Source organism: Dryas octopetala, chromosome 1 (assembly GCF_963921425.1).
Source record: "Dryas octopetala chromosome 1, drDryOcto1.1, whole genome shotgun sequence".
Taxonomy (NCBI): domain Eukaryota; kingdom Viridiplantae; phylum Streptophyta; class Magnoliopsida; order Rosales; family Rosaceae; genus Dryas; species Dryas octopetala.
Window position 1 is genome coordinate 24497489 of NC_141366.1, and position 15000 is coordinate 24512488.

The 15000-nt window shown below is 33.3% G+C and overlaps 2 protein-coding genes across 2 annotated transcripts; one reads left to right on the forward strand and one right to left on the reverse strand.

The window, feature by feature from the left end:
• Window positions 1-3229: 3229 nt before the first annotated feature.
• Window positions 3230-8031, forward strand: LOC147299340 (uncharacterized). Its single transcript, XM_086229156.1, has 11 exons — window positions 3230-3577; window positions 3693-3722; window positions 3848-3889; window positions 4272-4391; window positions 4561-4706; window positions 4792-4939; window positions 5092-5175; window positions 6115-6230; window positions 6357-6415; window positions 7383-7473; window positions 7632-8031. Exons 1-11 carry the CDS (start codon window positions 3472-3474, stop codon window positions 7857-7859), a joined length of 1170 nt encoding a protein of 389 aa, XP_086085282.1. The 5' UTR covers window positions 3230-3471; the 3' UTR covers window positions 7860-8031.
• Window positions 8032-12881: 4850 nt separating this feature from the next.
• LOC147299341 (protein FAR1-RELATED SEQUENCE 5-like) lies at window positions 12882-13514 on the reverse strand. The gene has a single exon (XM_086230179.1). It carries the CDS (start codon window positions 13512-13514, stop codon window positions 12882-12884), a length of 633 nt encoding a protein of 210 aa, XP_086086305.1.
• Window positions 13515-15000: the final 1486 nt, after the last annotated feature.

A 15000-nucleotide genomic window follows, 5' to 3' on the forward strand; every position in this document is an offset into this window, starting at 1 on the left:
TATCTAGCAGGGAAAAGGTAACTTACTGTTGCCATTTCAAGAATTTCAACAGCCTCCCCTAATCTTCTCTCTATATTTTCTCTAGCAATTATAACTCGGGCATTCATGCATTAAGATTTTAGTAATTTAAGCTTAACTGATCTAACATATATCATATATGATAACATTGCATTGCATGCCTTCCTACTGAATTCCTCAACAAGACTATAGGTAATACCTGCATCTCCCTCCCTCCCCCCCCCCCCCTCTCCCCTTTTCTCTCTTCTACTAAGTAGCCATGAATACATAGTATCTAAGTTCTCAAGAATGACTGATATTCTAGGAGTTGATCTTTCTGTTTGGTTTATGAGTTACGAGGTCAAATTGTGGTGTTATTTTTAGCTGAATTTGGTCCTGTTTACTTCCATAGACTGTAACCACACAGATGTATGTGGCTGATGTTGCAATTGCTCTTATCATCAAACCCTTCTTTATTTATTGGTGAATGAGTAGTTAAGAGTTACTGCAGGAATAAAAAGATAGGATGGTTGTGACAATTATTGTTTGGATCAGGAATTGCAAGATATGCTTTTCCAGGTATAAATATTAACCAAATTTTCATTGGCCTTAAATGAATTAGCTAGAGTGATAATTAACTAGTAAAGACTAAACGAGATGTTTAAACGTACCTGGGAGCAATTACTACAAGATTTTGGTGTTCTGCCTTGGCCCTTGGATGATTTTTTTTGTTTGGTCGAAGAAGGTCCTTGGATGATTAGAGGGCAATATCTTTTTGTAGGAATTTAAGTTGGATATTAAGGAGCACAATAAGGCTTCCCTCTCTTCTTTCTCCATGTTAAATGAGATTCTTTCATCAGTTTTGATAGTGTCAATGTTGACATCTTTCCATGTGCATGATTAACATAGATAGTTGGAAGTATCTCCTTTTGTCGTCTTTAGTTTGCAATCATGAAGTTTTTTTTTTTTTTTTTTTTTTTCCTACACATTGCTTTTTGGTCTTATCAATTAGAGGAGTTGGTTGAACTTTTTTAACCAACCTTCCCAATCTGATTCCAAATTACAGTACAGATGCAAATGGTTTAAGGTCTGGTTAATAATTATGGCAGGTCTAGTTAATATTTAGATGTACGATACTATTGTTCTGAATATCTTGTTTTTTAAGGAAAAAAATTAGGTCATTTAATTGGTTGTTTGTGTAGTGATTATTGGCAAGAGGATAATTTAGTAGATTAAGTTGGACATGGTACTTATATAAGTTTAGATTTAAAAGCATTTTTTCTTTTTTTGAGTTTAATATTGCCTGATTTACTCTTAATTACATCAAAAAAGTTTAGTTTTTCTAAACTACACCAACAATAAATTATGTTGGTCCAATTTTAATTTTCATGCTTTTGGAATTTGGCTGACATGTACAATATTCTTTTGGTTTCTGTCTGTCTGCACCTTGCGAGTGAAATTGCAGCATGGCAGAGTGCACTATGTAGTCTTCACTAATTTAGCATGTGTTTACTTCTTCCTTTGATATGTTTGATCTCAGTGCCTTTCTTGCACTTCGATTCAGATGATTTTCCTCATATTATAGCTACTGAATTTCATAGCCTCTAAATGATGAGAATAAATGAAAAAGAATAATATTTAACTACCCATTGTTAATCATGGGTTTCAGGATATGAGGGTATGAAGTTGTCTGTTATAGTTCTCTTATATTGAAGACAAACTATTGTATGGTATATGTAATTGAGTTCCCATGTATGACAACATTATTTTATTGTTAGAAATAGAATTATATATTTTGATGGTTTAAAAAATTTATTTGCTGCTGTTCTAGAGAAAGATTAGGCGATGTGCAAGACCATGACATTTGCTTGGCTATTTGAACTTTAGATATTTGTTTCAAATTTGTATTGATATTTGAATATGACATGCAATGTATTTTGAATTACTGAATTTGGTGGATTTTGGTAGATTATTATTTTGGTGTGGTTGCTGACATTTATATAATATATGAGTAGTGCTGCATTGAAAATGACCATTTTAATTTGAACATGAAAAAATATTATTATTTTTATTTAATATATTATTTTACTTGTGAAAATTTTAATTTAGTTCGATTGCATTGAAAACTAAACCCAGAATAGCATTATTTAACATTATCTAACATTATCCAGCATCTTAATCCCATGTGACACCAAACATGGCATAGCATTATCTTTTCCAATCCACAGCATCTTAGACTTACCTTTTTCAATCCAAGGTAACCCAATGTAATCCAATCCTATGTCATATTCCAATCCAGTGCTACATGCAAAACGAGGCCTAAGGTACTTAAGTTGGATGGGCTAAAAGAACAAAATTCTTAGATATGCATTCTAAGTTTCTAACCATAGCCCTGCTCTTAGCCCAAACCTTCAGCCCAACCCAGCCACTAACCCCAGAAGCAGAAAGTGTAACCCTCTCCCTCTGAGCCTCCCTCTCCACTTCTGTGTGTAACCCTCACCGGCTCACCCTCTGCTCTCACTCTTCTGTAGCCTTCAACAGTTCTCTTCAACTCTTCCTCTTATATCAAAATCCATCTGCACAAAACTCCTTTTAAATTGTATAAATAAGCCCTAATTTTTTTTAGATCATTCTTAGCATTTCAACAGTTGCTACTTCCTTCTGCTGCTAACTTGTATAAACTGTATTGTATTTTACTTGGGGGGGTTTAACTTGATTGTATGTTTTACCTTACTAGTGAGTTTCTCAATCAGAGTCTGAGTTTTGCTGAATTTCTCTTTTTTATCCATCTATTTCATTTTGTGTCTTGACATTTGGAGGTGTGGTTGATTCGTATCTTTTCAACAGTTTATATAAATTTAGGAAATGCTAAAAGAAAAACAAATAAGACTGTTGAGATTAAAATGAAAAATATTCACTGAGAAAAAAAAAAAAAGCTTAGAGATTTAGGGCTGCTGTCTTGCTGCTATACTAGGGCAAAATTCTAGAATAGACCGATCTTCCAGCAACAAACAGTAGAGAAAATAGAGATTTAAGCTATGAAATCAAAGACGGAACGTAGATAGATGAGTTCTAGGGTTTAGGAGCCCAAAAGAAACTCTCAAATCTGAATTATCAGAAAAATATAATGCATAAACTGTCTATTACAACTTAAGCCTTTAGCTTATATAGGGAAACATAAACCTAAGATGACTAGGAAAGCATAAACCTAAACTTACTAGGAAAACATAAAACTTAGTTAACAAGGAAAGCTATCCATCTAATAACCAAGAAACTAGACTCCTAATCAAGCTAGGAACTGAAAATTGCAAAGCTACTAAATTTTGCTAAATTCTAGAAACCCTAGCAGATGCTCCTGCATCACCATCCCATTTTCAAATCCTGGTTCCATCCCTGCTTAAATGGCTATTTTACCAAAAGAGCTCAACCCTCATTAAGTTTCTCTGTGTGTCTCTACCACAAGATTGGAAGGAGATGAGCAATCCAGCTGACGCACTTCATGAAGAAGAAGAAGATGACCAAGGCGAGGTTTTTCTTGATGAAGTTGATATCATTAATGAAGTTGACATAGATGAAGAAGGTCCTATCTCTCTCTCTCTCTCTCTCTCTCTCTCTCTCTCTCTCTCTCTCTCTCCATTGGGTATCGAATGTATGAAATATTTCCTAATTTATTGGTCATTTGTCGTGGGTTGCAGATCTTCCTGATGCGGATGATGAAAATGTTGGTATGCCACTTCACTGGAACTCATCATCTTCAGCATATAATTCCTTATTTATGATAACGATTCTTTTTCTTTTTCATCATGAATTTACTTGATTGATTGGTATGTGTGTTTTATGGTGGTTTCAGATGAGCCTGATGATTCCATGCATACATTTACTGGTCATACTGGTAAGAGTTTCCCTTGCTGTGTTTACCTTTTTTACATTCCACCTGTTTGTAACACACGCATTATGCATCCTTAATAGTCAATAAGTGTTTAAATACACTAGTGACTTCACTACAAGGTAATTAAATTGTTTATTTCATTTGGAAAAGTGTTATTCCCAAGGTTCAAATTGTTATTGAATAAGCACTATATGCATATGGTGGTTTGATCTAATACATGTGAGAGGTTCACAACTTTACATATATAAATTTAGGGTTGATGCTTTTCTGCTTAGCTTTGGATTTGGGTTCGGGTTGATGCTTTTATGCTTAGCTCGGGCTATGCCATGTCTTGGATTACTTATAAATTTAGGGTATCAAATATCTTCCTTCCTTTTTCGGACAGGTGAACTTTACACAGTTGTTTGCAGCCCAACAGATCCTACTTTAGTTGCAACTGGGGGTAGAGATGATAGAGGGTTTCTTTGGAAGATTGGACAAGGAGATTGGGCTTTTGAGCTCCAAGGTAGGTGTATATTTTCATACTTCGTTGTTCATAATTATTTGCTTTAGTTCTTTGCTTTGAACGCAATTTCACCTTAGACCCCTTGCTCCAAAAGTAGTATGCATCTATTAGATCTTATAATATTATGTCTACTTTTTGTCAATTTAACTTGTTGTAAGCTACTTTGCAGGTCATAAGGAAACTGTTTCTAGTTTAGCTTTTAGTACCGATGGACAATTGCTTGCATCTGGAAGCATGGATGGAATTATTCAAATTTGGGATTTAACATCAAGAAATCTAAAGAGCAGTCTTGAAGGCCCGGGAGAGGGGATTAATGTAAAATTTTTGGGCAATATTTCTGTCTTACTGCTACTGTACTGTAATTTATCAGAAATTGAATATGGACTATGTGACTTCTCAGTGGATCAGTTGGCATCCTAGAGGGCATCTGGTCTTGGCTGGTTCAGAGGACTCTACGGTTTGGATGTGGAATGCTGACAAAGGTTCCTATCTTAATTTGTTTTCTGGCCACGGCAGTAGTGTGACTTGTGGTGATTTTACCCCTGATGGTATGAAACTATTCTTCATCTTGATGCTTTTCCTTCGCTTTTTAATAAACTGCAGCGATCATGCATTTCATTTCTTTAAATTAATATGAAAAATATTATGCTTTTCTTCCATCATTATTTAGTTTTCTCATGTCTTTTGCTGGTTGCTGAAGGTAAAACAATCTGCACTGGTTCTGATGATGCAACTTTGAGAATATGGAACCCAAAAAGTGGTGACAACATTCATGTGGTACAAGGTATGTGTTCGAATTTTCATATCAAATTTTCTATATTGTTCAACCTTACAAATTAAAAAGTACTTTAAGTTTTGGAGCAAAAAGCAATACAGAGAAGGTAGTATGAAATGCAAAATCCAAATCGTGATGATCTATTTCCTTGCTTGTTGGGAACTAGAATTTAGTTTAAACTTTTGAAATCCAGATTAGGAAGATGTGGAAAAGTTTGATCTCTCTGCTTATTCTACTTGTTAGCAATTGATATATGGTGCAATATTTTCCAACTTCATTAAAGAAGCTTAGATTTTCAAAACCCAGAATATGTTGGAGTGGAAGTGGAACACCTCTAAACAAAACAAAGATGAGAATGACAAGATGTCTTATGTTGTAATAGATTCAAGGAGAAATATACAACAGGTTCTGCAACAATCATGCACAATTGTGTGAGATTTCAACTGATATTTTATATAGGCCGAAATTTCAGTTCCTATGTGGTGCCAATACCGAAACTAGGTTAAAGGTCTATCCCTTCACCCTTTTTCCGAAACTAGGGTTGAATTTCTTTCAAATTTTATGTTTTCCTCTTTATGTTTAATTTTTTTCTTACCTTCATTGATCCAAAGTATCTTTTCCTGTCATGATGCTAGAATTTCTGCCTTTCCTTATCTATTGTGAGTTATTTCTTGGATCTGGACATGCGTATGGTTCTCTAGTCCTCAGTATTCAGTTTCAATGCATAAATAGGGCAAACTACTTCTTCCATCATCTTACACTGATCTCAGCATCTTCTTTTTATCCGTTGTACTATTTTTATCTTACCAAAAGATGGTCTACTAACTGGAAGTGAGAGACTGAATTGTTGTCTCTGATATCTGGTAGTTTTGTTTAAATTGAAGTTATTACAGAAGAGGGTACTTGTTTGTCTTTTGTTTGGTAATTTTGACATATTTTGTCTTCTAGGCCACCCGTACCATACTGCTGGATTGACATGCTTGGCAATAAGCTCTGATTCAACTCTAGCTATTACTGGTTCTGTAGATGGTTCTGTCCATATTGTAAACATAACAACTGGAAAGGTATGATGTATTTTTGTTGTATTCAATACAGCTGGAAGGATATGGTTGGCTGTTAGTTCCCTGGTTTCACTTCTATAATTATCAGGCCTTTAATAGAATTATTACTTATTTTCTTCCAATGAACAGGTTGTTAGTTCCTTGGTTTCACATTCAGAATCGGTCGAATGTATCGGGCTTGCACCAAGGTACAATAAATTGTATCATCTCTCTTTCTCTCTGTCTGTCTGTCTCTCTCTCTCATGTTGAGGAGGTTTTACTGATGTTGAAATAATAAAACATAAAAGAAGAATGGCTTCTGTATATGATCATGAGCTATAGAAACTACATGGACACTTGAATTTTGTTGTGGTATGTCCAATTGCCCATGACATGAATTTAGGCACACATGCAGTACATTGGCTCTAGTTAGTGTGGGTGCTGATGCATTTTCGAAATAACAGTTTTTAAATTAGGAGTGTCCATTTCAGGACAATCCACAATATTTTGTACTTGCGTCAACTACAATTCAAGAATGTGTGATTCCATCAACTATATCAGGATTTGTAGCACGCAGAGAATTTTGAATATAATAATGAAAAGTTTCATCGAAATTTTCTCTGATTATTATGTGTTGTGTTGATCATTCTATAACTTGTTTTGTGATATCAACATCTATACATGAGACATTGGAGAGAATATTAAACTTAGGAGTTTTCAACATGAGCCTTGATTTATTTGGAATGAGAGGAATCAAGCCATGCAATTATGGTTCTTTCAATGAGGAAACTTCTATCGTCTGTTATGACCTGATCTGCACAACCTTTTTCATTTAATTAACTATTTCTTTTTTTTATAAACTAAGGTGTGTAATCCCTTTGATCATGACTGTTTGATCTCAAGATGTGAATAATATAAGTGACTCTTGCTATATTTGTCTTTGTGGACATCAATTTAAAAAAGTTTATTCCTGGGATATTTCTATTAATCTGGATGGGATGAGTTAAATTATGAAATAATAAAAGAACGGCTTTGGCAAAAGAATTTTGCAATTATGAAGTGAGTGATAAAGCCTGTACAAGGAAACTACGTGTAGTTTTTGAATCTTTGCAATCAATGTGTCACTCACGTTGTTGTATACTGCTACTATACTCATGCTTTGATTATGTATGACAGCTTCCCTTGGGCTGCGACAGGAGGTCTGGATAATAAGCTTATTATCTGGGATTTGCAGCATTCATTGCCCCGTTCCACATGTGACCATGAGGTTGGATTTTCATCTTATATCAGATACTCTTCTTTTTGCATGCTTTAACTGATTGCCAGCTTGTTTGCTTCAAGCCAATGTCATGAGTTGGCTGATAATACTAAAGGATTTTAACTCTTTGCAACTGGTCTAATGGAAGAAATCTTACTTGTGGGCAGTATGGAGTGACATGCTTGACATGGCTTGGTGGATCTAGGTACCTAGCAACAGGTTGTGCGGACGGAAAGGTTCGATTATGGGATAGTCTCTCTGGTGATTGTGTAAGAACCTTCAATGGGCACAGTGAACACATTCAGTCTCTCTCTGTATCTGCCAACCGGGAGTTTCTTGTTTCAGTATCTACTGACGGAACTGCCAGGGTTTTTGAGATTGCAGAATATCAGTAAGCAAAATAGTCTCCATATGTTTGTAACAAGGATGGTCTTAGGGTTCTATAGTACTTGTTTTATGTGAACAATCTGAGATGAATACCAATACATATGCTTTTCTTGTAACATTTGCTTCATGATATTGTTTGCTCCCTCTTTGTCATATTACATGAGGTTCATTTCGACTTAACATCATTGTTAAGAAATTTCTTTCTTCATATGACGTCAAAATCATGAGAAACTTGTTGATACTTATGTACAAGCATGGTGAGAATAGTAAATTACATCCCCAATTAGTATATCATGCACATTCAAGTAAGGATGTCCTTACTTTAAAAAAAGTAAAAACATCTTCTCTGTGTAACATCTGGCAATGCAGTTTGATGATTTGAATCGTTCATTTTTTAGGTTCTTTCTCAAGGTATGACTATAAAAAAATTAGCCAAATCGGTGATTGTTTAGTTATCTAAACTGTGCAGACAAATACAGTCCATTAGATAAAATTGGAATGATGTTTGCTATAATAAAATAGTTAAACAGTTTCTTGGTTGATTTTTTATAAAGATGATCTTTGAATGATGTTCTAAAATATAAACGGTTCCGATTATTGAATTGTATGTCCAAAGAAGATTTTTTTACTTTTCTTAAAGTAAGGATATCCTTACTTGAAAATTTCTCATTATTATATTATCTATTTTTATTTATAGTAAAAGAAAATAAATATAGGTAGAGCAATTTTGAGCAGTCTGAAAGAATGTGAAGCAAAGGAAATAGCTTAACAATGAAATTGCATAAGGATCTAAATATTGTGATTATTGTTCGACTTAGGTATATTTATAATTTTTAACCGCATAATGGCCAATGCTTAATAAACATCGTTTTACTAATGGCCAATGCTTAATAAACATCGTTTTACTAACTCAATGGCTCGAGAAATTATTCCATAGTACCTGATATATCACGTGACAATGTCCACTGGTATATCAGATCAATCTAATTGGTTTACTGAAATGACGTGTATTACTACCTATCAATACATATTCCTTCATTTACAATAAGTAACGGCGTTGCTTTATGAATAAAATAGACAGTGTTCCTCCAAACTAGTCCCTCAGAAAAAAAAAAAAAAAAAAAGATACAGTACGGTATTTGCTATTTCAATCAAAATAATATTGCTATTCTAAACCTTTTGTCAAATTTACAAGCCCTATAGTTAAAATATTGCAGCTTTTTTCTAGACATTTTCAAACCTTTGACCTTGACGTCAGGATGTCTGCAAGTAGCAGTGCTGCTGCCATGTCCACTGATAAAGGTAAACCCCACAATATTCAATTTTGGTTTGTATGGTGTTTCAGAAAATTTCAATAGCTATTAAAACATTGATATTATTTGATTTTTATACTATAACCTCTTCTAATAATAATAATAATAATAATAATAATAATAGAATTGTTAATCAATTGAAATAAAAATTATTATTGTTTATACCTGTTGGTGGCTAAATAAAACGTTGGAGAAATAAATATTCTATTAGTTATAAATTTTTTTGAGACATATTAGTTATTAAATTTAAGTAGCATATATATATATATATTAATACATGATGTGCTTTCTGATCAAAAAAATTAAATAATGTGCTTTTAATTTAGGGCAATCAGTTTATTTAAAAAATAATTAATGACCATGTTCAATTAGTTTTCTACTGCATGTCTTTTTAGATGAAAAATGACGTATCTTTCTTAAAAATTTATGATGTTTCATCTATCTAAATCAGAATCATGGAATTAATTTAAAAAAAGTTAGCTTATTGTACAAAACTCATCCATGCCAACACTGTTGATTACTGAAGGTACTCTGACCCAGCATAAAAATTCAATCTAGTCACTGCCAATAGAAAGAAAAAAATAAAAAGATTTGCATGAACAAAAGAATGATCATACTACTACTCTATCTAGATAATGGTTGCTCATGTAGTCTGACAAGGTTTCCTAACCAGAAGATAATTTTACTTGAAGTAAGTAATTGCATGTACAACCATAATTCATTAGACTTTCGATCGAGTTCATACTTGGTTACTTGAGAATGTTTTTGTCAGCAAAGAGAATCATGTATATATATATATACTTCATAGATTAATTTTCTTAATTTATTAGTTTTTTGGTACATAATATTTAGAGTCCATTAATTATAAGGTACTAACAAGGCAAAATATTAACCAAAACCACTCAATGTATTTTTATTAATTTGCGGACACTATCTACCAGCCCCCCAAAATATAACATGCAGACACCTTCCAAAAAAAACGCATCACAACCAAACCAACTACACAATCAGCCCAAAACTGATCTTCTTCTTTTTTTTGCCAAATCGATCTCTTTCTTCAACTTTACCAAATTGACAATTGTTCATCTTCACTCACAAGCATCGTTCTGCAACTGCAAACCTGCAACTCCAAATTGGATTTGCTATCCTGGTCACACGGACATTAAAAGCTATCCTGCTTAGCATATCCAAATTAATTTCATTTCTTTTAATTCTAAACAACATCAAAAGCTCATAGGACCCTTATGTTCAATGCATGTTCTCAAAGGGTCCTAACATAAGGGTCCTGTGAGCTTTTGATGTTGTTTAGAATTAAAAGAAATGAAATTTGGATATGCTAAGCAGGATAGCTTTTAATGTCCATGTGAACAGGATAGCAAATCCAATTGATCCTTGGGTTGTTTATTGTTGTGGATGGAATTGCGGGCGAGATCAACCAAGATATAATTTGATGAAAAGCTTACAACTGCAATTGGAAATGAGTTATACACTTTGCTATGCAATTGTAAAGGAATTATAATTATGATTCATTCATTAGAGAAGATAATTAATTGATCAGTTTCTTTTATGCTGAATTGATATCTTTCAATCTTTTCAGTATATATGGAGTGAGGTTTATGGAATCATATTCCTTGCAGAAATTGGTTTAGTAACTTAAGTACTGGTTGTGATTTATGTTGAGAGTATTGAACTTTGATGTGATAACTAGTAGACTGCTTGAATCTTCCTCGATTAAGTCTGACCATGATTCACATGCATTTTGTAGAAATTGGCAATTCATATTGGAGAGGTTGTCATCACCAAATATTTTTACACTCACAAGAACCCCATTTGTTGTTCTTTGCAGTTGCTATATATTTAGCCTTCTAGCTTGAAGACAAGTGCATGTAAAACTGAGGTAGAGATTTGTAAGATGATTGGTCTTACTAAAGTCACTCTTTGCAAAATCTACAAGGAGCTCTTGGAGAGTAGGGACGATTTATTCCCATCTAATTATACTTTAGTTGCAACTCCAGAAAAAGCGTTTCCTACCACTATAATTGCTTCAAGCCATTCTTCAGCTGATTCATCAGATGTGGAAATATGATGACTTGTCCGAGTAACTGTTGGTTGTAGGAATTTAAGAAGTGATTGCCAATGCAAAGAAGATTGCTAAGGAGTTTGCTACTTAGTCGAGGAGAAAACTAGCTTTGTTAATTATTTTTAGTAAATTTGAGTTGTATTGGGTACATAAATTAGAAGTGTGGCATATACTGTTAGATCCCTTTGTGCAATTAATTATGCATTGGTGTGTGTTTATTTTTTTTAATCCTTTCAGTTCAACTTGCCAAAAAAAAATATTGATTTACTTATGAATGATAGTGCTGGTTGCTAAAGTCTACTAGCACAGCATAAAACATAAGTAGGCAGCATATACTCTGGTCTACAGGTCAAATACCCTGGTTCATTTGAATCGGAGTCATGTATAAGAAGCCTGTAAAAGATTAATATGCTACTGAATGTCTAGGCTGGATTAATATTACTTTGATGATTAATATGCTAGTGATATATAACAAGATTGTGTTTTCAATATATTTCATTTACTGTACATTTGAATAGTGAATACTAAAGTAATAACTAATAACTAATAACTGAAACATATATAAACCCTTAAACCTTATTCAAAATATGAAAGGTGAAAATATGTTTGAACAAAGTATACAAATGAGGTGGCATAAAGCATCCAGCACATAGCCAAATTCCATATTTGGTCTTAAAACATGTAAACAAAATTATAAACCTTCAAACCAGAAAACAAATCATACAAATCATACTACTTGAACACATCACTTGGTACTTCTTCTGTTCAATTCCGATTATTCTAATACGGAACTTTAACCTTGAAACCGCCATTGTAAGTTATGACAATGAAAAACATCGCCGTTAAAATTATCACCATAAAATTGATACATCGATTATTACTAAAACCATAAACATCGCTTCCACCTACACCCAAAAATAATATATTAAGTCAACTCAAGAATAATACATGCCATTAGTAAAAAAGGTTAGTAATAATTCAATTTATTTTTCCATTACACATTACCTTACAAAAATACTTAGACACTATTCTTTTGGATCTTGTTGGTGCGTGGCAAAACTTGTGGATGAATTCTACCATTACAAAGTAAAAAAACATGAAAAATAATATCATTATAATTTCTAATTTTTTGTTCTAAATTGTGATTTCAATGGACATGAATGAATTCATCTCATACCTAACCCAAATGTGGCACATAATCATCACTTTGTAGCATGCTTGAAAAAGAAAAATTAGGCGGACAATATGTCCAAGTAGAATTAGGATCCTAAAAGAACAAAAATAGTACACCTTTAAATTTTCAAGGTACGTTGGATCGAGCTACATATATTGATAATATATTATTTGATGACTAACCAAATTTAACAAACAAAAAAATTAAAATACGAGGGTTCTATAAAAATCATAAAATCCATACTTGATTTTTAAAGTTCACAGGCACACCGAATGAGTTTAGAAAACTTGAATTATCTGGTGCTTGAAGTGAAGTATGTGAAGGACCTACATTGTTTGGTATAGGTGAAAGACCTACACTGCTTGGTACGATAGGTAGTATCAAATACTAGTACATCTCCAAAAGCTTCATAATCAATTCTTGACCTTCCGTCTCTCCAAAAAAAATTTTTCATACGATTTTCTTAGTCCACTTGCACTGTGTAAAAAAACATAGGATCTTCAACTTGTCTGCGCTTGAAATGATCGATCAAGCTTTGAGCATCCCCTGCTTCGAGCAAAATATTTTTCTCCTTATTAACTAGGTTGTAGCAATCTCTCTTTGTAAACCCAACATTCTGGGATCCGCCAACTTCTTCGGCTAAATATGAGTATGTATTTGTTGTCCTTATACCTGCACCAACAATAGATTTAATCACACCCACATGAGCTTCTAAAATTTTCCTATTTAATCTTAAAAATTGCCTCTCTTCCAGCTTAGCAAGCTCGTGGTTATGTTCACGATCAAAGCAAGAAACTTTCCACATACCATCATCTTGTAATGTAAATCTAATTTTAGCTTTGCAACCTATTCTTGTTTCTAGTCTATTCACCATCTTCACTTCTGAATGATCACCATCTAGTCGAAAACCTTCTTTTGAGCACATATGATTAATTTGCCGCAAAACATTTTTTGTACCATATCTTTTTTGTCCCTTCCGAACACTATATCCCATTCTTATAGCATAATCGTTGTACAAGTTAAAAGCTTCCTCTTCAGTAGACACAATCTTTCCAAGCAAATCTTCGTCAAAACTTTCATAGTGATTCACAGTCATTACATCTTCCCCATTATTTTTTGAACATATTCTTCATCACCTTTGAATTCAATAACTGCTTGTACAAAAATGATTAAAACACACAACATTAATTTATGTGAAACCAAGAATAAAGACATAAATAAATATTATGTACCAAAAAACTAATAAATTAAGAAAATTAATCTATGAAGTTCATATATATATATATATACATGATTCTCTTTGCTGACAAAAACATTCTCAAGTAACCAAGTATGAACTCGATTGAAAGTCTAATGAATTATGGTTGTACATGCAATTACTTACTTCAAGTAAAATTATCTTCTGGTTAGGAAACCTTGTCATACTACATGAGAAACCATTATCTAGATAGAGTAGTAGTATGATCATTCTTTTGTTCATGCAAATCTTTTTATTTTTTTCTTTCTATTGGTAGTGACTAGATTGAATTTTTATGCTGGGTCAGAGTACCTTCAGTAATCAACAGTGTTGGCATGGATGAGTTTTGTAGAATAAGCTAACTTTTTTTAAATTAATTCCATGATTCTGATTTAGATAGATGAAACATCATAAATTTTTAAGAAAGATACATCATTTTTCATCTAAAAAGACATGCAGTAGAAAACTAATTGAACATGGTCATTAATTATTTTCTAAATAAACTGATTGCCCTAAATTAAAAGCACATTATTTAATTTTTTTTATCAGAAAGCACATTGATGGGTTTCTAATGTCTCTGTTTTTATGCCTATTTTAGTTGGTTTTCGTAAGGTTTTTGGGTTAAATAAGGACTTGTTGCTTTGTTTTCTATATTTTCAGTTTGCTGGGACCACCGAGGAATTTTTGATGTATATTGGCTGACAAGGCTAGTTGATTCTCCTAATAAGAAAAGGACTCTAAGTCAGCCCCTGTTTCCTAGTTGGTGTCGCAGCCTATTCCTTAGGAAAGGAGGATTATTTGCTGGCAGCAGAGAGGATATAATTAAGGAGCAGAGGCGTGACCTAGGGGGGAGTCTTGGGCTGGAACAAGTTTGCTGAAAGAGAAGGACGCCACCGGAGAGAGCAGCAGTCAGTTTTTGGTGGTTTTGATATGATTTTTATTGGATTTTCTTAATGGATTTGTGTAACTAAACAAATTGCTAGGGCGGGATGAAGCCCTAAGATGATAATCTAGTTTTATTGTTATTTTATCTTTGGTTGCTTTCTTGATAGTGGGATTATTATTCACTGATTTATACTTGATTAATTACATGGATGTTTGATCACCATCTGGGTTGTTAATTGAGTTAATTGATGCAAACTTATGTAGATACCATACAGGGTTTGGGTTTAGCTTCGTGTGGATAAGGTCTATATATGCTTTGGGTAAATACTATACTCTTGGGGTGTGCATGGCTAGTTATTAAATTCTCTGAACTTGAAAGACTTTTATGCATGACAGGCTTGTTCTAAATACCATAGGCAAGTTACATGTGAAAGTAATCGATTTGTGCTAAATACCATAG

What these genes read in the sequence shown, in the direction of transcription:
- LOC147299341 (XM_086230179.1), bottom strand. Translation starts at nt 13,514, where the DNA reads ATGACTGTGAATCACTATGAAAGTTTTGACGAAGATTTGCTTGGAAAG.
- LOC147299340 (XM_086229156.1), top strand. Translation starts at nt 3,472, where the DNA reads ATGAGCAATCCAGCTGACGCACTTCATGAAGAAGAAGAAGATGACCAA. An exon ending in CAACATTCATGTGGTACAAG is followed by an intron (nt 5,176 to 6,114) that starts GTATGTGTTCGA and finishes TTTGTCTTCTAG; the next exon opens with GCCACCCGTACCATACTGCT. An exon ending in TAAACATAACAACTGGAAAG is followed by an intron (nt 6,231 to 6,356) that starts GTATGATGTATT and finishes TCCAATGAACAG; the next exon opens with GTTGTTAGTTCCTTGGTTTC.